The sequence below is a fragment of the Periophthalmus magnuspinnatus genome, chromosome 19 (genome assembly GCF_009829125.3).
Source record: "Periophthalmus magnuspinnatus isolate fPerMag1 chromosome 19, fPerMag1.2.pri, whole genome shotgun sequence".
Classification (NCBI taxonomy): domain Eukaryota; kingdom Metazoa; phylum Chordata; class Actinopteri; order Gobiiformes; family Gobiidae; genus Periophthalmus; species Periophthalmus magnuspinnatus.
The window spans coordinates 28,893,464-28,916,953 of record NC_047144.1 but is presented as its reverse complement, the minus strand read 5'-3'; the positions used below and the strand labels follow the sequence as shown (position 1 = coordinate 28,916,953).

At 38.5% G+C, this 23,490-nt stretch overlaps 1 protein-coding gene across 1 annotated transcript in view; it reads left to right on the top strand.

Moving 5' to 3' along the window:
* Window positions 1-23,490, top strand: part of ca10a (carbonic anhydrase Xa) — a 352,599-nt gene that overhangs the window by 135,443 nt on the left and 193,666 nt on the right. Inside the window, exon 3 of the mRNA XM_055229558.1 lies at window positions 2,661-2,803. Coding sequence (XP_055085533.1) covers window positions 2,661-2,803 — 143 coding nt within the window. The remainder of the gene's footprint in view (window positions 1-2,660; window positions 2,804-23,490) is intronic.

Genomic DNA, 23,490 nt, shown 5'->3' with positions numbered 1-23,490 from the left:
GTGATTTCTAACTGAAAAAGGTAAAATAATGATAATTAAATAAAACAACAAAACTGTATTTTCTAGATTTTTAAAACATTGAAACCAAATTAAAACACAGTACATGTTCTTATTGTACCAAAAACTGTGAACTAATGTATGCTTGCTATGTCTTCTTATTGTCAAATCGTAAGGCCAAAGTGAATTCACTAGCATTTTCTTCTCTTTTTGTTGAACTTGTTATGACTGAGTATGACATGAGCTGGCCTCTTTGCACCTCTAGTCAGCTGACACCTCTGGTCAGCTGACAGTGGTGAGAGTGTAGTGTGGTACTTCTGAGTTACACAGTCTCACTTTGGCTCACGCAGCGCTCTGATTCACCAAGATCTGCATATTTTTATATCAGCTCCGCTCTGGTTCAAAATCTCATTGGAAGCACTGTTTCCGTGACTCATCTTTCGCACATTAGTTTGTCCCTCCAAAAACTAATAAAATCATCGTCTCCAACAAGATAATGTAGGCAAAGTAGCTTGTACTTGGGAAGTCACGATAAGTCTTTTGAAGGAATCAGATTTGCACTGATTTAGAGAATTGTTACACTTTAACTAAGCAAATAGGTGTAATTCTCACATTATACACCAGTATCATCCACAACACAAAAACAATCGACCTACCAACTCCCAATCTCTCACAGCTCACACTACACACGGCGCACTTTGTATAACACAGGACTGCACTCACCCACTGCACCATTATTTCACCTTGCTGCCCCCTGGAGGACAATACAGGACCCTCAGATGCCATAGATCACGCTTCAAAAACGGACTCAACACACTGAACAAACTGTAAACCATATCCTGCTGTTCTGCTCAGAGGATGTATTATACTGGTATAATGTTGTATCTGTGTAAAGTACATTATTGAAGAAGAAGTACAACGTAGTGGTTCTAAAACACTATGCACTTGTAAATACTCATTAGTTGTTATTCATTCACTCCACACTCGGTCACGGTAAGCTACTAGCCACAGCTGTCCTGGGGCAGACTGACAGAAATGAGGCCGTCAATCTGTGCCATCCTCTGAAAGACACACACACTACATTCGTACGAGGCAATGTGGGCGAAGTGTCTCGCCTAATCATTGTTTTAGTTTTTATTATTATTATTATTATTATTATTATTATTATTATTATTATTATTATTATTATTATTATTATTATTATTATTATTATTATTTATGTATCTGTTTTATTATATTACTTTTTTATTTTTTTTTATTAAGGTTTCATTTGTTTTCATACCTGACAGTTTTGACAGCTCATTCTGTCAGGTATGAAAACAAACTAAAACTTGATCTGAAAAAATAATCTATTAAAATAAATTATCAGAAGACCCAATGAACCACATTGGATGGGAATCAAACCTCCTGCCCTCTTGTTGGTGGATGAGTGCTCTAACCACTGGGCCACTGTCACGCCATAAAGACTCAAGTAAGAGTAATTCTAAGAGTTCATGTGTGGAAACTAGTCCTAGAAGTACCGTCTGATTATTTACTCGAGTAAAAGTAACTGAGTACTGCCCTCACCTCTGGATATACTGTTTCCTTAATAATAATAGCTTGCGGTTGACTCAAGCCTTGCAGAATTGGTAAAAGTCATCACAGATTAGTTCCGCTGGCTAAGCTGAGATGGTGATTCCATCTGGGCTTAGCGTGGGCAATACGGTACAAGCAAAACACTGGCATTCTCACGGTGCCTGATAACAACACTGCCACGTTACACAGCTGAAAATGAGTTAGCCCACAGACCAGATACTGTCCCCAAACGGTTCGAAGCAGCACGCAAGCTAGCACAATCTGTGCAGAGGCGTTAATTTGAAAATGGATAAAGTGGAGTGGCAAAGTGATCAGGACTAGCAGCTCACAGCTAGAAAGTCCCATGTTCGATTTTCAAACTGGACTCTCTATGTTAGAGTAGGGTTACTACAGTTTCCCATTAATCTAAGCAAGCACAAAACCTCCACCTAGTGTAGGTACCGAAGGCGTCACGTGCTTGTGTCCATGGAGATACACATGTGTAATGCCTTATTAATGCCACTGGGCAGTGTTTCAGGAGCAGTGGGACCCATCTCCTGATCTTGAGCTAGTCTTAGTTCGGACCACCTCATCTGGAGGATTTGACCTATTGTGGATGTTTTGGGTTGATGGAGGAAACAGGCGAAACAGAAACCACCATGAATGAGGCAAAACAACCCCAAGTATGTTTCTGATGAGGGAACAATGTTACAGCACATTTAACCCCTCAAAAAAAAAACAAAAAAAAACAACAACTCTATTTTGCTTCTGTCTCCTTTAGAACTGAAACTTTACTTTGCATAAAACATCAACAGATAATCCAAAACAGCCATACCACCATTTCATTTTATTTTCATTTGAGCTCAAAGGGCCTCCGTCAAATGCTTTATTTGCACATTGGAAATATCTCCAAAACAGTTGCAGCAGCAGGTATTGTTCCTCTGCCAGGGTTCATCAAAAGCACACCTCCGTCAAAAGCTGCTAATTACATTCCTCCCCTCTGCACAGCTGGCAAACGAAATGAACAACTCCAAGCGGTGACCTCTCCTATCTGCTCCTGGCACATTTTAACTGTTTTGTTGTTGGCTTTTTGCTTATGTTTTTTGCAGTTCCGTCATTTTGGGGGCTGGTGAACTCGGCATGGAACCTCTGCTCCGTCGGGAAGAGACAGTCACCGGTCAACATCGAGACAAGTCATATGATCTTTGACCCCTTCCTCAAGCCAATCAAGCTCAACACTGGAGGACGCAAGGTAGGGACGCCGCACATGTATGCAGTGTTGGGAACGAAAACATTTATACCATATATACAATTTGGTACACATATTTCGTTTAACTGTATTCCGCTGCAAATATTCTTTCATTTGGTGGAATTCAGAGTACAGCTATATTATCATAGGAATTGATACTTTGCAGCTGATATCCACATGCCTGGGGGTGTGACACTAACTAAAAGCATTACTCCGAAGCTGTTACTCAAGTTTGATTTAATCTGAGCTTTATTTGAACACAGTCTGACCAGAAAGAGCAGGCTTAATTGGGATTACAAGAAGTGAGATGATTTGTATGCTTAAATAAGTCTCTCGTGCATAAAATTATAGTCACAAGCTAGTTAGCATTAGCCAACAGCTTTTCAGTTGGTCAGTCTCATTTATTCATTGAATATCAGACACCTAAACAGGACCATGGACGACCGTATTGATCACAGGCTCCTGGAAATGTGTTTAAATCCATTTAGGATTTTTTCTATTACTATCATGAACATTTTTTGCCAATGTGTACATTATGTCCCCATGGTAACTGCTGAACTTTTCGCTAAAAGAGATACATGTAAAACACCCCCAGCGTGGTGTCACTGCAGAGTATCAATTGGTTGCATTCGTGTGACATCACAACATTATACAACACCACACTGAGCTGGTGGAAGGTCAGAATTCTGGTGGAATTTGCTGTTTAACTGTCAGATTGCAGATTTGTTGACCTGGTTTATGGTTAATACTTCTGTAAATACTGAGCCAACCCACATAAAACAACAACATGAAATCTTTTTTTTTTTTTTCACAATAGCTTCAGAAAGTGATCTCATACAACCCCAAAGACATGACTGTTGTCAGTTGAAAGGACTTTCAGACATAAGAATAACATGACAAGTTTGTGGATCATAAATTTGGATATTTTTGTAATCAACAATTAGTCTCCCATAATTATATAGACCTCTGCCCTCCATCTACAAATGCAACCTCTACATTATTGTATTTCAACACGCAATTTAGGCTTCGAACTGGAACACATTAATGAGAAAAAAAATAAAAATCTACTGTGATGTTATGTTATGAATTTACCTTCCTTACCTAATGATAAATACATTTTACACCACAATACTTATATAAAATATAATATAAAGTACTCTGATTGGACCATGTATCAGAATATGATACAAATACATTATAAAGAAAGTATTCAGTGTCCCATAACTAAATACATTTTCAAAGTACTCTTCCCAACACTGTCTGTATTTCAATGCTATTGGAGGGCAGTGGTTTTGGCTCTGATGCTGAAATCTAAAATGCTACTGCGATGTGTATGGATTGGTTGCAGAGTTGGGTAGTTAGAGTAACTTTTCAAGAAAACGTGTTGGAGTAGTTCTTCAGTATGTGGTATAGTTTGTTTGGTTTAGTTTTTTTTTTTTTTTTTGCTTGGTTTGGTAACCCTGGGGTAAAGGTTTTGGTTAGTTTTCCCATTGTGACATATTTAGCAAATACTTGTTTTTGATTTTGCTTGAGTCATTTCTTGGACCATTCCTACTTCTTGTACTTCTACTTGAGTAATATTATTTAGCAGTAACAGCTCTCTTAGTTAGGCAACATTTGGATACACTACCCAGCTCTGACAGGTTAGTGGTTGAGCAGTTTGAAAAGATATGTTTGTTAGATGCAAAGTCATTACATAGTATTTACATGTAGTGCATTGATAAGACAGGGATTCCTTTGCTTTTAGTGTAAAAGTTAATATGCACATGTCATAAGTATGTATTTTTGTGAGTTAAAGATAATCAAATTCTACAATTTCTACAAGCTCTCATGAATGTGGAATGTTGTTGTTGTAATTTTTAAAAGCTGTTTTGAATCACCAATTTACAGTCAACTGATGATATCAAGATGAGTGTGTGAACAGTGTCAACAAGCTTAATAAAAATGTTACAGGGATATCGTCTAGAGCTCAGGATTGTGTTGTCATGCATTATTTTAATTTTCAGTTTGCCTAATGTTAAACCAATGGTGATTTTAAGACGCTAACATTCATTTAAAAGTACTCTGATATTATAGTGTGTAAATGTATGTACGGGGACAGTAGTGACCCTGCAGTCCAGGTTGTTCACAGCTTCTTTTGTTGTTTGTTGCTGATTTTCAACATTAAATGATATTACTTTTTTTTATATTACCATGTGGCCTTAAATCTGTGTAATCCCTCAGTGTATACTAGTCTATGTAGTCTCCTACTTGTTCTGATACAGCTCAAGATCATTCAGGAAAGTTTCATTTCTGTCCTGTTAGTGTGACTTTTTGAGTATTAATACCTACTGAAATGACTATCTAGCTAGTTACTACTAGTTTTAGTACTGATTAATTTCTGATTTTCAATACTTTTCATAACCCCTACTCTATAGACGTTTTGCACCGCTGCTTCAAACAGGGCAGATCCCCAAGTTAATGGCCGTTTTGTCATGTCTCATCTCAAGCTATACCGTTGCAGCACTCTATACGTTCTTTAAACGCGCCTAAAAATAGTTCCCATCTTTCAGAACATATGGCACAGAGGCTGCAAAAACCAGGCCAGCGGAACACGCATACTGTAGTCTAATAACAAATGCTTTATCTTCAGATCTCCGTCTCTCTGCACTCATCACTTCTTTTTTTTCCTCTCTCTCTCTCTCTCTCTCTCTAAAGATAGCCTGTAAAAAGACAGCGTTCCATCCTTTCGCCATATGAGAGGAGCTAATTGGGAGGCCTCCACAGATGGGCTCCGCTAGCATGGGGAGAGTAATGTTATGATTAGTTTATGTTCACGGGCCAGTGGACACAGAGAGAGGCTAGCTGCAGGCGCTAAGGGAGAGACTGCGGAGGAAAGACCCCGTGCTACTGTAAGGTCCAGTCATATGCACATCAAACAGCAACGACAATGTGGGGGAATTCTATTGAGGCCACTGCAAGCAATACTTCATATATATTATATTTAAGAGTGAAGACCACCACTCACCCAAGTGGCTTCCTCTGTTCTGGTCAAGTGCTGATGGGACACTGCCTTATATCTGAAATCTGTCTGAAATAGGTGTTAGTTTAAAGAGGAGGTATTTCACGTCTATGGGATATTAACTGATAAAACATATTTAGATTGCCATGTTACCTTTTATTGTTTTAAAGATGCTGTATTCGCCGAAAACAGCTTATTAACCCTATTGTGGTGGATGCTATCATCGGCGGTAGAGCGCAGTTGCAAACTTTCAATTACCGTAACTCCGCAACCAATTGTGCTTCATGCAAATTCAAACAGCATCTCAAAGCATTTTGTAATTTTGTAACGCCCAAAATCACAACAACAGTTGTCTCGAAGGGCGTTCATGTTTTGGTTGATGGGGGAAACCGGAGAACCCGGAGAAAACCCATCCAGACACGGGGAGAAACATGCAAAACCCCACACAGAAAGGCCTGGGCGACCCGGAAAGCAGAGGCATGGATAGCGGTAGTTGTGTGAAAAAATGCAGTACATCCTTTAACATGATTTTTATGGCTAAAAAGAATAAAAGTCTAGGTGAGTCTAGGTCATTAAAGGGTTAACATGTTTTATAAGTTCCACTTTCACTTTTGACGCTCCCTTTGCTCTCCGCATTAAGTCACCCCCACTTCAGAGCGCTATCACAACTAGCGTGCATCCTGATAATGTCACATCAGGTTTGTCAAGTTGTTTTGTATCATCTTTATGGAGAATTGTCGTTTGTGAGCATGGGTGACTTAGGTTTGTGGGGGGGGGATGTTGGACAAATCTTATAGCTAACTATAAAGAGGATTCGAATAGGGTCTGGGAGAGATCGCTAAAATACTCAAACATGCATGGATGACATTTAAAATCTCTCCAGGCATGTTTTTGATGAGGGCACAAACCTATCACATGATAGGGCCCTCAAAAAAATGTATTTTTCCCCCTCTTTAAGTGTCCTCCCTTCAGACAGATATAAGGCAGTCCAGTTGACAGAATTGAATTTCTTTTGTGACAGAACGTACCTGGATGATTGAGGGATTACACAGATAATACCGCATTGTGAACACGACAGCATAAAACAACTCTTACAACAGAAGATACCAGAGAATGCACTTCCCCTCATCCTCTAAAATCCCATTCACTTTAACCAGCCCTGACCACACCGTTATTGTGTGCTTTATGTCTTATCTGTTTTGCTGCGTCTGCGATCTTCCAAGGTACAATGGAGAGGGTCAAAGGCCACAAATAAGGTAGAATTTCTTAAAGCGTATTCTGAGTCTGCGAGGACACTGTTGTTCTGTTCATTTGGACTTGAATACACTCCGAAAAACAATCTATTTATTTTCACTTTTTCAGTTATCAAAGGTGCAAATGTTTCTACCTCCACTTCTTCATCTGAAAATTAAATAAAGAAGTGGACTAAGTGAGTGTGACATCACCCGCAGGGTTCGGCTCCAAATGAAGCTCATCGAGGCTAGCAGGTATAGCGGCTAATTTGGAGCTGAGTTGAGTTCCATATTTGGAAATGCACATGTATCATAGCAACCAAAGAGCCAATCTGGAGCGAGACTGTTGAAGGTAACGCCCCTTACCGGCTTGTTTAGCAGCGGGTGGGCACTTAGCAACACTATCAAAACCTGTTGCTAATGCTAGCAGGAGTGACCTTGGGGACAGCTCCTCATTGGTCTGTTATTAATGTTCATATCATTTTATTGGTGAATGTTCTGCACCATGGGATTAAATGCCTTGCAGAAGTACTTTCAGTGTACCTCATTAAACCTTTAACATGTATGTATGTATGTATGTATGTATGTATGTATGTATGTGTGTGTGTGTGTGTGGGGTGTGTGTGTGTGGGGGGGGGGGGGGTGTGGGGGGGGAGGGGGGTGTATGTATGTATGCGGGGGTGTGTATGTATGTGTGTGTATGTATGTATGTGTGTATGTATGTATATATGTATGTATGCATGCATGTGTGTGTGTACGTATGTATTTATGTATGCATGTGTGTGTGTATGTATGTATGTATGCGTGTGTGTGTGTATGAATGTATATTTATGTATGTATGTGTGTGTATGTGTGTGTATGTATGTATTTATGTATGTATGTGTGTATGTATGTATGTGTGTGTGTATGTATGTATTTATGTATGTATGTGTGTATGTATGTGTGTGTATGTATGTATATATGTATGTATGCATGTGTGTGTATGTATGTATATATGTATGTATGCATGTGTGTGTACGTATGTATTTATGTATATGTGTGTGTGTATGTACGTATGTATGCATGTGTGTGTGTGTATGAATGTATATTTATGTATGTATGTGTGTGTATGTATGTATGTGTGTGTATGTATGTATTTATGTATGTATGTGTGTATGTATGTGTGTATGTATGTGTGTGTATGTATGTATATATGTATGTATGCATGTGTGTGTACGTATGTATTTATGTATATGTGTGTGTGTGTATGTACGTATGTATGCATGTGTGTGTGTGTGTATGTATGTATGTATGTATGTATGTATGTATGTATGTATGTACGTATGTGTATATATGTGTACGTATGTATGCATGTGTGTGTGTGTATGTATGTCTATACGTATGTATGTAGGTATATGTGTGTGTGTGTATATATATGCATGTATGTATGTGTCCTGTCTCTACGATTCCAGAGGGTGTGATTGACAGGCGGATTAACCAATCAGAGATGCATGCTCTGTTGGTGTGCGTGTGCGTGTGTGTGGGGGTGTGTGGGGGTGTGCATGTGTGTGTGTGTGAGAGTGTTGGTAGTGGTCAGAGGGGCTGATGGTGTGGATTGATAGACTTGCTCCTGTCAGTAAGCCCCAGAGCAGTTGTGGTTACAATAGTAGCTTAACACCACAGAGTTTGGAGTGAATGAATAATGCAGGGTTAAGAACTTTAGGCGTCTTGAAAGGCTCTATGTTAAAAGTCCAAAGCATTTTTACTCATGGTAGTAACATTCCAGGCAAAGCCAAAAATCGCCAATGAATGTTCAATGCATTTTTCTTATTAGTATCAGATCAATAGCAGCACTTGCAGAGTATCGTAAGTACCATTGGATCACATCAACACTCACTTGTATCACCCTTCACTTATTATAAACTCTAAAAGCTTTGTATTATAAGCCTCAAAGATGGAGGCCCACATTACACCACATGTTCTAACCTTTCTCAAATTAAGGGTGCAGATTAACCTTCCCAAACGCCTGTCCCCCCACATGCACAGTGTGGAGGAGAGCGCACCTCCCTTTAATAGGCTCGCTGAGGCTGTGGCGCTGCTAATTAATAGTTAAAGGCAATTTAATTGACCTCCAAAGAGAAATTTTAATTAATGACGAGAAGACAAGGCTCCGCGCTGCAGACCGAATCGCACTTATTAAAAAGCAGCATTAATTGAATATTTACTCTGCCGTAGATGAGCCCGCAATTACACCCTGAGATTTTTAATGAATTGGATGACTTTGCGAGCAGAAAAATGGGACGTGGTTTGCATAGAGCTCCTCATTCCAAAATGGTTAGTCAGGCTAGATTAAATGCTTTGGCCCTTTTTGGTAGATTAAATTTCATCAAATGTACTTAGCTTTGAGTGCTGCTGTTGGCAGATTGTTGCACTGGATGCCCTACCTTAGTGGTTCCCCACCATTTTGTCTGGAGTACCACATATGCATTATCTAAAACTCTGAGTATGCACTGTTTCTTTAATAATTATATCTATGTAAACTTATATCGTCTTCTTTTAGTCATATTTATGCTAAAATTATAATACAGAAATATTCTTAAGGGAACTTTATGGAACCTGTGCTCTTACCAGTGCCTTCACCTGCAGACAGAGGACACATACATGTTTTTCTCATTCTCAGTATATGGACAGACCAAGCCTCATGTGAAAGCTCAGAACCTCCAGAATTCACTCTCTGAGCTGCAGAGGCTGCACTAGCACTGATTCATGATTGGTTGCTTGGTCACTACCTTGGTTTTAGGTAGTGACCATTCAGAACAGAGAGAGTCCATTTAGGTTTAAACCAACTGGATCAGCTACTACATGGGGACTGTGCAATGTTTATGGAAGTGCCTTGCCTCGGGACACAAACATACAAGTACAAGTGTGATTGGAGTTCACAGCCAATACCAAAGTAGCCCTTTAGTAGAAGCTTTACACATTTCTAGTGGGATTTCAGGGACTTTTTTAGCACGAAGGTACTGATACTAACTCAGTGCTTGTGTCTACTATATAGTTATCATTTCTGACACCAGTGCATCATTATATTAAAATTTGCACATTTTAAATTGCAATATTCATCTGAAACAACTTACTAAAAGAAACAAGTCCATTGACTTCCACGTTAGAAAACTGAGGTGCTCAATAAGAGCTTATGTCACCGCAAACATCATCACAACAAAGCGATGTGTAGCTTCACATCAGAGTAGCAAGTAGAGGATTTTTACTTTTTCATTTGTACCAAAATGACTACACAACACAGCCAAATCCTACACATATCACCAATTAAGAAAATAAAATTGCAAAACGAAGTAAGCACAGAGCAGTGGATATACGCTGAGGGCAGTGAAATCTGGTTGATCGACAATATGACACTTTGAAAATAAGTGATTAAAGATTACTCAAACATAAAACACTCTAAATACAACTTTGGGTGAGTAAATGGTGAGAGGAAGCAGCTATAACATGGTTAAAAGCTGTGAAAAGTCAATTTTGCTGAATAGTTCTGCACTTTGGTGTATGTGTTTTGAAGTGGAGCCTGAGCACTGGGGGAGAGCCAGGTGGAGGGATAAGTTACAGCAGTATCAGCAGAAACATGTCGCTTTCATCGCATAATCATTCCTGTAACTGTTCTGTATGTGTGCTTTTCTATGACAGATGTAGTGGAATCTGTTTGGCCAGTCGAAACATGCTATTGCTGGGTTTCAGATGACACAACATTCTATAGGACAGTGATACTTAACACAGATGGGGGCAGTTAAAATGTACATTGTTAAAGAGGGGATATCAAAACTGGCCTTTTAAATGTTTTGTAATGACGTTGTTTTCTCATCAAAAACATGCTTGAAGAAGTTTTAGATGTCATCCATGCATGTGTGAGTATTTTAGTGATCGGGCCCTATTTGAACCCACCTTATGGTTAGCTGTAAATTCTGGCTGTAGTCACATTTATGGATTTAGTTTTTTAGATATTTCATATGAAAATGCAATGTGATCAATAGGGAAATCTGTAGAATCTGAAAACCACCCAGTTGGTGGAAGGTGACGAAGCACAAGTAGTAAAGTATTATACTTAAGTAGAATTTTTAGGCATCTGTACTTTACTTAAGTAAATTTTATGGTGGATACTTTTTACTTTTACTTCACTACATTAGAGAGCGGTGTCTGTACTTTTTACTCCACTATATTTTTTAACTGGACTGAAAAGTAAAAAAAAGTACTTTTCATATGATCTGAGGGGTTATTTTCACCATGTTTGTGGAAACATCCTGACTAAAGTTTTCAAGTTCAAGCTTCGGCTTTGAGCAAAACAAAAATAAATACAGTGGTCCCTCTGGTCCCTCAGTATATCGCGGTTCAGACTTTGCAGCTTCACTGTTTCGCGGATTTTTCCAGTGCAGTTCTACGTGCTTTTTTATAGTGTATGAATGTGCATTGACCACCGTCAATCGATCTCCTCTGTGCTGTGTCTCCTGTACAGTGCAGAATGTGTTCAGACAAATTTACATAAATGTTGGATCGACACTACAGCGAAGTGACACCAGGATGAAGAGACACAGAGGAACTGTGGAATACACTGAGTCACTATTAATCAATTAAACAAGAGAGAAATGTGACAAAATGTTAATGCCTGTGTGAGAAAAGTGTATAAAGTGTGTGGTGAGGGGTTTTACAGCTGCAAAACATATATAATAATTGTAAAAAATAAAGATGACTACTACATATTTCACCTGTTGTGGGTGATTTTTGGAATGTAACCCTGCGATAAATGAGGGACCACTGTACACAAAAGAGACAAATAGTTTGTAAGAATAGATTTTTTAACAGGTACTTAAATACTTTTACTTAAGTAGTTTTTTTCATGTGCTGCTTTTTCTTCTGTAACTTTTTACCTCTGTATCTGTACTTTTACTTAAGTAACAACATTGAGTACTTCATAAACCCCTGAAAGCAATAATACCAAACAGATTGCATGTTCAGATGTTGCTAATTTCCTTTGTTGTCTAGGATTGTTGTCTAAAATGTGTCTAGCATTTCCCCTGGATCCCAAACTCCCAAAGCCTCTAACAAGTAGGCTTATATCCTAATACATGACGTAAACATTCAAAAATGCTAATCAGTCCATCAAATTAATTACCACACACTTTGGTATGTCCAAAGCTGTAAGGATGTTTTCCTCTGAGCTCTAATTGGCCTGATTCTTGTGTTTGGATGTGTGCGTATCCCGACATGTATGAAAGGAGCGGGCGACCATGACAGGTCCATCTGTGACACTGCGCCTAATTAAACTCTGTCAAAAGACAGAGGACAACAAGCGCGACTACAGGAGCCCAAATGGACAAAAGAGAGAAAATCTAGTAGGCAGACATTATAAAAGTGGTAAAGTTGCACTGTTTAACTTTTCTGATGGAGAAAAGGTGTTTAGATGGAGATGATATTTTGCTTTGCCTCACACCTTCCTCAGACTGTGCCCGGTCCAGCTGTGACTGTGGTGTCAGACTGGTTTTGTTGTGGTGTGACATTCACACTGTGTGCTGTTGTGTCACTGCCTTTGAAGCTGCACACATAAGACCACGTGTTCACACTAGTGATGGGACTTTTAGCTCTTTTAGGGGATCCGAATCTTTTGGATCTGTTCATTTCAAAGAGTCGTTCAAAAGGCTGTCTCTTTTACTATGTATTTATATGACAATGTGAGAACTCATTTTAACTACAAAATAATCACAGAGAGAGACGACCAAAGCTCAGATGTGTTTAAAATGGTTCAAACTGAGATGTTTACCCTTTGAAATTATGAATAATCTAAGTTAAACACTGCACTACAATAAGAATTATTTAAAAATCTAACTCTTATTATGATCCCAAATCAGTTTTTTTGTTCACAAAGCTCTCACTCGTGTTTCCTGCTCTGCTTCTGTGCTGAGTCTTGTGATGTTTCAGGGTTAATCAGTGTAAAAAAGCAAACAATTTAGAAAGAAAAAGATTCAGTTCTTTTAAAAAGTTAGATCTGACTCCAGCCATTCACTTTATGGAACCGAGCCGACTAGTTCACACCATTTATTCATCACTTTACATTTGCAGAATTTTAGTTATCCAAAACAAAATTTAATCTCAGCAAAATGCAGTTTCACATTGATAAGAGTTTTTATTTTATTGATTTATTTTTTTTATTTCGAGCATTGATCTAGGGTAATGTTCCATACTTGTCCAAGAAAGGACAAACCAAATGTATCACAAATACAAAATGTCTGTTTGCTTTTTGCTTTACATTCAAAACTAATCAGTCATCTCCCAGAACCAAGTTTTACTATTAAAATTCTCTCATTTCATTTGAGTCCTGCTGTCAGGGACCACAGGTCATTGGTTTATGCAGTCTGACACTGGGATTCACACTTTACACACATTCATTTGGGGCTGGGAGAGGCCTCATTTGGCAAGATTCATGTAAGTCTCAATTCTTTGACCTCAAGTCTGAGTCAAGTCCCAAGTCTTCTGCTTTGAGCTTGAAGTCATTTCAAGTCTTTCAACCAAAGTACCAAATACAGCTCCTATTTTTTGCTATTTGTTTTTTAAACTAAATTGTGCTACCTAAAAAGTCATGGTTACAAACAGGGCTGTAACCATATCCAAATCTCACAGTACAATATTTATTGTGATTCTTGCAGAGACTAACAGAATTGTAGATATACAACGTTTTTCCTTAAAAAACAAAAAAAAACAAAAAACAAAAAACAAATGTAGATCATTACTATCATAACCCAGAGAATTAAGATTTCAAAGTGGTTAATAACGGCTCTTTCTTCGTGTAATCTGCACTGAAATAGACTGAAGGATCATGGTCTATATAGTTCCTTTTTTTAGCTGTTACTGCAACAAAGCAATGCAATTACGCAAGGGAACTTGAAATCCAATTCATTGTGACAGGCCCCAGTATTATTGTAAGACATTTGTCGATACAATATCACAGTATTTCTGTTATTGTTTTATCCATAGTAACACACAGAGAAGTGGGGAGAGACATATTCCAGTTTGTTCTTTTAAAATTAAGCCCTGCAAGATCAACTGCACAGAGAACAGTGGTTTCTAAAAACCTTTTTTTGGAGGAGAAGCATCCAGTCGTCTCAAGTCACAGTGCACAAGTCAAGTCCCAAGTCATTGGCTTTTAAGTCCAAGTCAAGTCCCAAGTCTTAGTCCCTTTTATTTGGTCAAGTCTCAAGTCATCAAAATAGTAACTCATGTCTGACTCGAGTCCAAATCACGGCTTGCAAGTCCTCACCTCTGGAGTTTAGGTCAAAGTCCTGTAGCACATGAGAACAGGCGTGTGGATCATTTGTGCGTCTGAATGAGAGCTGTGCCAAGTGTTCTGAGAGACAGTGAGAGAACTGTGTGAACTGAGATGATGATGGGACCACCTGTGCCCCTGTTCACCTTTGAACCAAACGATCAAACTAAACCCAGTTAAAAAAAAAAAAAAAAAAAAAAAAACAATTGGAGAAAAAAAAAAAAAAATTAAAAAAGGCTCTGGCATCGTGAAAAACAGACTCCCAACAAAAAGAACGCTGGACTGCACAACGTGTGGTCTGAGCTGCTCTTGTTACTTTGAACTATTCAGAATACTCGTGGCCACAGCACTGGAGCAGCGCCACATGCAGTCTGAGCCCGGGGTTAGTCGTGTTTTGGCAAAATGGAGTTTTCTGTCTCGTTCTACTCTTCAGACCCTGCTGCATTAACTGGCTCTGGCTCTGTCATCAGCCAATCAGAAAGATTTTTACTGTTAAAAAAAAACGCCCCCGTCATCTTATTGACATATTTATTTTTGTATTTTCACAAAAAACTTGACAAAGTCCTGATGCAGTTACGCTATGATACTAACAATATGTACGATTGTGCGTATAAGAAAAGGCCATTACAGCAGGAAGAACATGAGGTGAGATTCCCTCCAGCAGACTTCTGTACATGACAAATTGTACAAATTGTGTATCTTCCCTGTGTCCCTGTCCTGAGTCTCACTCCACTGCGTCTCAGTGTGTGCTTTGTATTCATCCTCTGAGTGAAACCTCCATCTTGTCTGTGCTCATGTAAGGACGGGACCCGTTACATTTTGTGCTCTCACACCGTTTTTGAAAGTAACAAACTTTCAGAGGCTGGGAAAATTCCATTTATATGTAATACAAAACTTTCTTCACTCATGGCTTCCTGCAAATATAGTCAGAATGTAGTAGTTTTATTTTATTTTGCTATTTTTGATATAACAAACCAGTTGCATTGTGGCATGTGGCTGTACTCTCAAAAGTGAAATTAGCAACTTTTCTGATGGGTCTGTCTCCATGGAAATTGTTTAACCTGTAATGTTCCACAGTATGGCATTCTACTTATCCATTTAGCATTTTTTCCACCTGTGATTTTATTGAACCTCCTCAAAAACAGACCTGGAGTTGTGTTTTGTTTCATTCACGAATGTTTGAGTAACAGTTTATTATTAGTCTGTCTACATCTCCAAAGCTCAAAACGCTCTGTTCCACCTTGTGATGTCATGAAGTGGAGCTTTTTGAGTTAACTGCTACCTTTTACGTTTTGTTCAGTAGAGATAGGCAATTCCAGGACTGAAATAATTCAGATGATTTTAGTGAATGTGTGTGGGGTTTAAAAACACAGTGGAGCACTTCGTGTATTACCACATGATGACATCACAAGGTGAAAGAGAGTGTTTTCAGTTTGAGAGAAGAACTCAGCCTAATTATGCAGGGTTTTGTGTTTTAATTTAATGAAACAAAACACAACTCTAGGTCTGTTTCTGATGAGGAAACAACATTATAGCATTGATGAAAAAATAATGTAATATGTGCCATTTGAAAGCTACATGAAAAAAAAGTTGGTCATTATTTCAGTGTGTAAGTTTGGAGTGCTGATGAAGTGCTCCCCCTGCTGGTGATTTGCTGTTGGTGTTTTATTTAGCTGTATTCCAAATGAAGAGGACACTGCACACTTAACCTGCGGTCACTTCACCTGTGCCCAGAGACGACAGGTCATTAAATCAGTTTGAGGCTAAATCAGGTCTGTGTCTGTGTGTGTCTTGTGCGATGTTCCTGTTAAAATACATGAACAATAAATCAATACATCAATTCTTAAGAACTTTTTCAAACCAGATTTAACTCTTATGGCCAGTTCTCATATTTCCAGGCATGACTGAATGAAAGAAAGAATGAGAGAATGAATAAATAAATACTAAAAAAATGGTATCCCTCTTAAAACTTTTGCAAACTAAAATCTAATTATTTTGGCCAGCTTAATATCCCCGGGCATGAATGCATGAATGAATGAATAAATAAATACTTATAAATTATATCCCTCTTGGAACTTTTTCAAAATAACTATTAACTATTAAGGTCAGCTCTCATATCTCCAGACATGACTGAATGAAAGAAGGAATGAGAGCATGAATAAATGCTTTAGAATTGTATCCCTATTGGAACTTTTGTCATCTTAAATCTAAGCCTTACAGCAAGTTCTCATATCTCCAAGAATGAGTGAATGAACAGATGAATAAATAAAATAAAAAATAAATAAATAAATAAATAAATACATACAAATAATAACAAACTAAATAACTAACTAACTAAATAAAGAAAGAATAAAGAAAGAAAATTAAATAAATAAAAGCTTAATCATTGTATCCTCCTTAGAACTTTTGCAAAACTAAAATATAATAGTTAATGGCCATCTCTAAAATCTGAACATGAACGAGTGAATAAATGAATGAATAAAAAAAAAAAAATGGTTGCAAAATTTGCCACCTAAAATCTAATTCTTAATGGTCAGCTCTCATCTCTCCAAGCATAAGTAAATAAATACATAAGTACACACACAGGGCGACGGTGGCTCAGTGGTTAAACAGTGGTCCCCCAAACCGAAGATCAGAGTAGAAGACTAGATGAATAGTGACTAAATAAATAAATACTTTAGACACGTATCCATCCCTCTTGTAAACCTTGTTTGCAAAGCAGGTCTAATTCTTAGGCCACGTTGAGGCATTTAGGGCGTTGGATTTACAGAGTCTATGGGGGGCGCTCATCTAAGCTGGTCTAGTGTTCCAGTGGTATATTTTAAATCGCAGAGAACGAGTTGAAAAATCTGAGCTTTCGCCAAAATACGCAGCACGTCAATGAGTTTCCAGGGTCTGCTCTCAAATGCAAAGGCGTTTGAACAGAGGAGTTTGAACAGACGAGTTTGAACAGAGGAGTTTGCTGCCATTTTGACACTGCTTTCTCAATGTAGCATTATGGCTATCTCTTATATCTCTGGGCATGTTTTCTCAATGCCAGATAATGAATGTGTGATTTTTCCATAAAATAAATAAATAAAACAATAATAATAATAAATCCTCTAATAACCCCCATCTCCCTTGTGGTCACCCCCACCCTCTATATCAATGTGCTGCCTTTTTCAAGTACTTAAAAAAAGGACCACAAAGGAACTTGTAATATCTGTGGTTTTCTCTGATCTGGAGGAGTTGGTAATGATATCTCGTGGGAGGGGGCTCTCTAGTCTACAGTCTTGTGGGACTTAACACTAGACTGGTCCGGTTCTTTTAGCCCGAGTGGCCATTACAGAACGAGTAGAGGTTTAGCTGTTTGAAGACTGGCTGCGATCAGAACTACTCCTTCCAATTATGCAGTTCCTTAGAGATGGACATTGATTGAAACTTCGGCAAGTTAAAAGTGGGAAGTGGAAGCCTGTACAAACTATTTGATTTTTTTTAGCACAATAGAGGGAACAATCACTATTCTGTTTATTCAGCTGGAAACCACTCAAATGCACACATTGATTTTGGAACATAGTACTTGTAATTTCCCAGCCAGCCCCTCTCCACGCCAAGAACTGGGTCTCTCAAGAAATAAAAATGTGGTTAAATTTAAAGGAAAAATGCTGGATTTTTAAAAAGATGCAGTATGTAACTTTTTCTGTTGGTGGGTTAGTCAACTCTTTTTTTTTTTCTCTCTGAAATGTTTTACAGTTCCATCTATCTCTGAAGACAAGACAAGCAGTAGGTCAAATTTATAGAGAGGTCATCAAATCAGAAATCACAATGGCCTCCTCACTTTGGGTTGCCAGATCCTATGACAAAAGTGGGCTCTGATATGATCCTATGGGTTTTATTTCACGATTTTGTTCCTAAATCAAGATTAATAACAGAGAAATTCTTTCCTCGAGGTTGCTCCCGCTAGCGTTAACAACACGATTGAATAACACCAATGCTAAGAACCCATCTTCTGCTATGATACTCGTGGCTCCAAATTCACATCATTTGGCTGAAGCTGAATGCTGATGTCTCACTCCCTTAGTTCACTTCTCTGTGCAGTCTATGAATCTGAACCCCCAGTATATGAAATCATACGGCAGCTTTACTGCCACATTTGGCACCACAGTAGGTTCCAGTACAGGATGGGCTCTCTCTGTGCAGAGTTTGCATGTTCTTGCTGTGTCTGGTTTATGTATCCAGCATTTATTCAATTACAAGCGCTAAAAACACCCGAAACACATACTTTCTACTGTGATGGGGCTCACCTCTCCACAGATCTGTAAATAACCTGATATGTAACTAAGTTTAAAGCAAACCTATTATGCAAAAACGTTCACAGCTGGTACCCATGTTATAGTTGTTTCTCCTTCTAATTCATCCTCTTGAGGTTGATTGTTTATTTTCAAGATGCCATATTGCCAATTAACCCTCATTTTCACTACTTGCTAGCATGATGTGCTGCTATCCATAGGAGAAGCTGACAACTTCAAGGCTCTTTGTTATCAGCTGACATTTTAGATGAATATTGTGATTTTAAATTATAATATAATGATCCCCGGATGTCATAGATTTGAACTATGTAGCAGGTTCAAACGCAATATGTCTATACCATGGAACATTCCAGGCTAACAGTAACATCTCCATGGAGACAGGGTGCTAGACCCTCCACCAGAAAAGTTACATAAGCCCGCATAATATTCTCCATGATTACATTGTCAGAAAAAATGTTCTAATCTGGGTCCTTTGTACAACACCTGGTTCTTCAAAGTACCATATTTCTTTCTTTAACTTTCCTTTAGTGCGTGGCTTCTCTTCAGACGTCCTTATCTTAGATCTCTATCATCTGCACTTCGCTCCATATCCACTCCCCACAACAGTCTGTTCTATTATCTCACATTTCAGTTCAGACCAGAGCTCCACACAGTCAGGAATCAGAGCATGGAGATATGACTTCTTCTTTTAAACCTGCACTTTGTAACTTTTTCGCTTGTCTCCACGGTAATATTATTAAGGTTATCAAATTTATTGAAAATCAGCTACTAATCGATACTGAAACTAATATCAAAACTAGATTCTCATTTGAGCAGGTATTAATACTAAACAAGTCACATTCACTGGACAGAAATGAAACTTTCCTGAATATCTAGATCTTGAGCTGTGTGTATCAGACACATAGACTAGTTTACACCCATGGATCACTATGGAACATACCTCAACGACTGAGGGATAACACAGATACATGGAGGGACCCATCCCCAGATCCTGAGCTAGTCCTGGTCAGGATTACCTTACCTGGAGGATCTGACCTATTATGAATTTTTTGAGTTGATGGGGGAAACCGGAGTGGCCCCACCCAGACCCAGGGAAAAACGTTACTGCTGTGAGTCATGGATGTAATGTAAGGATAGAATGACCAGCTGAGGTGGCTGGTGGTTTTGCTGCTGGGGTGGAGAGGGGTTAGAGGAGGTTAGCAGCATGTAACTAAGACATGGAAAGACAGGGGAGAGGAGAGAGATTGCTTGTGACTGACTACATATTAATAATACATAATACAAATTAATAAGAGTCTATTTTTAATATTGGAGCTATCAGAGCCAGTGTCAGGACAGTTTGGTCATAGTAACAGCCCTCAGGACAAAATAGTCCCTTTGTCCTGCAGCATCACAGCAGCCTCCACGGGGCACCAGGTGAGCCCTAGACACACAATAGGAATGCCTCTCTCCAGTTATTCTCTGTTATTTCTGGTTGGTGATGAGACTGGACATTCAACGTCTTGTGCCATATTTGGTGTAGAATGTGGACCAATATGCAAAATGAATGAAACATAAAAAGACAGAGTAATATTTTAAACAAGCAAGTAACAATTATTGTTCTAGTAGTTGACTAGTACATTTTTCTTCTCATAAACTTAAAAAAACAATAACTTTTATCCAAATAAATTTAAACGTATAATAACTGAAGGCTTCTAAATATTGTATTGTATTTATTTCACTTTTTGAATCTCAAGACATTTACATGCACGTGTGAAAACATTTCTGATCTCCCTTAATATTTCTCTCATCAGAATGAGAAATAATGCCAAAAAATAAATTATATTTTTTGTCAATTTTGCCCATCCCTGCTTATCTTGCTGGTTGAACAAGTGAAGAAGTGTCATTATGTCATTAGCCATAACCACTGTAACCGTTGCCAAGGAGCAGCCCACGACTCCAAACTGGGTCACCAAACACAATAATGATTTTGAAGGCCTCCCATGAGAGATGTGCACTTTAATCTAAGCTAATATAATTGATAGAGCTGTGCTAGAGACCAATGGGAATCAGGAAGAGTTGTCTCTGCTGCTGATAAAGATGCATTATGGAACCTAACAAGATTGTGAGACCTTCCAGAACGTGGGCGGGTAAATAGACCATGGTGATTAGGACAGTGGTGATTTGGGAGATGAACAAAGGGATCACAGTGCAAAAAAAAAAGACATTTTAGAAAGAGAAATATTGCCAAAAATATTGGATTCCCTTCTCTTCGTTCTTACTTAACCAATTACTGAGGATTTATGCCTTAATTAGTAGACACAGCATTTGCTGCTAATGCTAATGATCACTCGCCATCAAGCTAGTCCACACACAGCCTCCACACACAGAGCACAAAAAGCATGTTCAACTAGCATCTTGAGCTAACAGCTAAACAATACCTGATCTAATGTGGATCTGGTGAGCTTCTGGTGACTGTTAAATGCACAACGGGGACATGTGTAAAATGGACTTTTATGAGCTTTTAACCATGTTCATAATAGTGTTCCCTCATCATTAACTTACACATAGTTGCACTGTCATTGTAATCGCATAGTGCTTAGAACATTTGTGTTTTCACCTTCCCCTATCCACCCACTTTTCTGTACTTTTTTGTGATTGTTAGTAAATTAAAATCAAATCTGATTCAGGCCTAGGGCGGCTGTGATGACAATCGCAGCAAACCATCAGTGAATTTGAAGTGATTATGGAGTCTCAAATAAAACACATTCCATTGTTTTATAGATTCAGTGACACTCCTAACATTAAAGAACACATAGTATGCATTTGTTTGTGCTGTTATTGACTTTTAAACATGCAACTTTATTTTCTATGAATTTAAATTAATCACTGTGAATAGAAACTACATAGTAAGATGTTATTCTGCAGCCCCTCATCTGAATGTGGTATTAGCACGCCAGCTGCTGGCAACAGTGGGCATTACCATCAGAAAAAAAATTGCTACACTAGCTACGTTAACAATGTAATTGGCTTGCTAATGTAAGCATGTAGTAGTAATGACTGCATTTCACCATGGACTTAAAAATTCATTCATGGACTTAAAAAAAACATGTGCTGGATATCTACCTGTGATGCCACAATCCAGGGAAAATGGAATTAAAAATGTTGTGATTTCTGAGCTTCTGATGTAAAGGACCTTGAAAACAGAATTAATGAAATGAGTGAGAACGATGCTAAAAGACTTTCTGAAGATGTGAGACCGACCTCTACGTTTTATTCTGCACTTTTCTCTTTTAATGTTAATTTTATGATTATTTATGTTTTGATTCATTTGATTTTAAGGCCTTTTTTATTCTGTAAAGCACGTTGAATCAACTTCATAGAGACTAAAGTTGCATGACTAAAAGCTCCAAAAAAGTACATTTTGTATAGTATGTGTCCTCCAACAGACTTATTACCCACTACAAGAACATTCTTCACTATTTCAAACTAAACCCAATTTTAACACAATCACCCTACTATCCAGTACTATCCATCTCTCCCTTGTCATCTTACTATCCACACCCCTCTCCACTCCCCCATCCATCCATCCATCCACCCCCTGTCAGGAGCTCCTTGCCTGTGCTCATAACTCTCCCGGCAGCCCTTCCAATGGCCGCTCCTCCACCTGCTCCATCACCAGCTCTCTGCTTCGCCAGTAATAGTACCTTCTCATCAGTCATTTGAGTCGAGGCTGTGGAGCTCAGGCCGGGCCGCTGCAGTAATGATAGGCCTGTCTGTGCTAAGGCAGTTTTTGGCGGAGGGATACGTAATAGGCCCACATTTTCTTGGTGTTGTTGCAGCGTGGCTCTAGGATTTGTAAAATAGCAGGTATTAGTGGGCAGTAAGGCGGCAGTTAGTCCCACACCTAATAGTGCTGTTCCATGCAAGGTGAAAGTATTTGAAAAAGAAGCCTGAAACCGCACGGAGTCCTAAAGTGTGTATGACCGGTTAGACTTATTCATTTCACTAAGACATACAGCTAAAATAATTTAATTTAAGATTTTACTAAAGATATTATCTATTTTATTTTTAGTTTAGTTTTTTTTTTTTTTTTTTTGGTTGTTTCTAGTTTTACTTCCTGATCAGACACTGGCAGCAGATATGACATATGACATAAAGGCAATGCAATTTGATTTTTGATTTTTTCACATTTTAAAAATGTCCGGAAGAATTGACAAAAAACTGAAATATGAACTGACGAACAAATACAAGAATCACATTTCAGAACATGTTTGTGCAGATCTAAAGTACAAGGTTAGCAAGGTTGTGGAGGAAATGATGCTACTTCAGAAATAGCAGCCGTTGCGATTTGCTAATTGTGTCCATTCAAATGAACTTCAGCCCTTGTACTGTGGTCCGCATTTTTCACACTAACTTCCAAGTTCAAAGAAAATGTTTGGCTTTGAGAGTAACATCATATCCACATAAGTTCTATTATAGGACTAAATCAGGTCTAAACAAGGATTAAATCAGGGCTAAACTAGAACTACATCAGGGCTAAACCAGGACTAAATCAGGGCTAAACCAGGACTAAATCAGGGCTAAACTAGGACTAAATCAGGTCTAAACTAGAACTAAATCAGGGCTAAACCAGGACTAAATCAGGTCTAAACAAGGATTAAATCAGGGCTAAACTAGAACTACATCAGGGCTAAACCAGGACTAAATCAGGGCTAAACTAGGACTAAATCAGGGCTAAACTAGGACTAAATCAGGGCTAAACTAGGACTAAATCAGGGCTAAACCAGGACTAAATCAGGTCTAAACTAGAACTAAATCAGGGCTAAACCAGGACTAAATCAGGGCTAAACTAGGACTAAATCAGGGCTAAACCAGGACTAAATCAG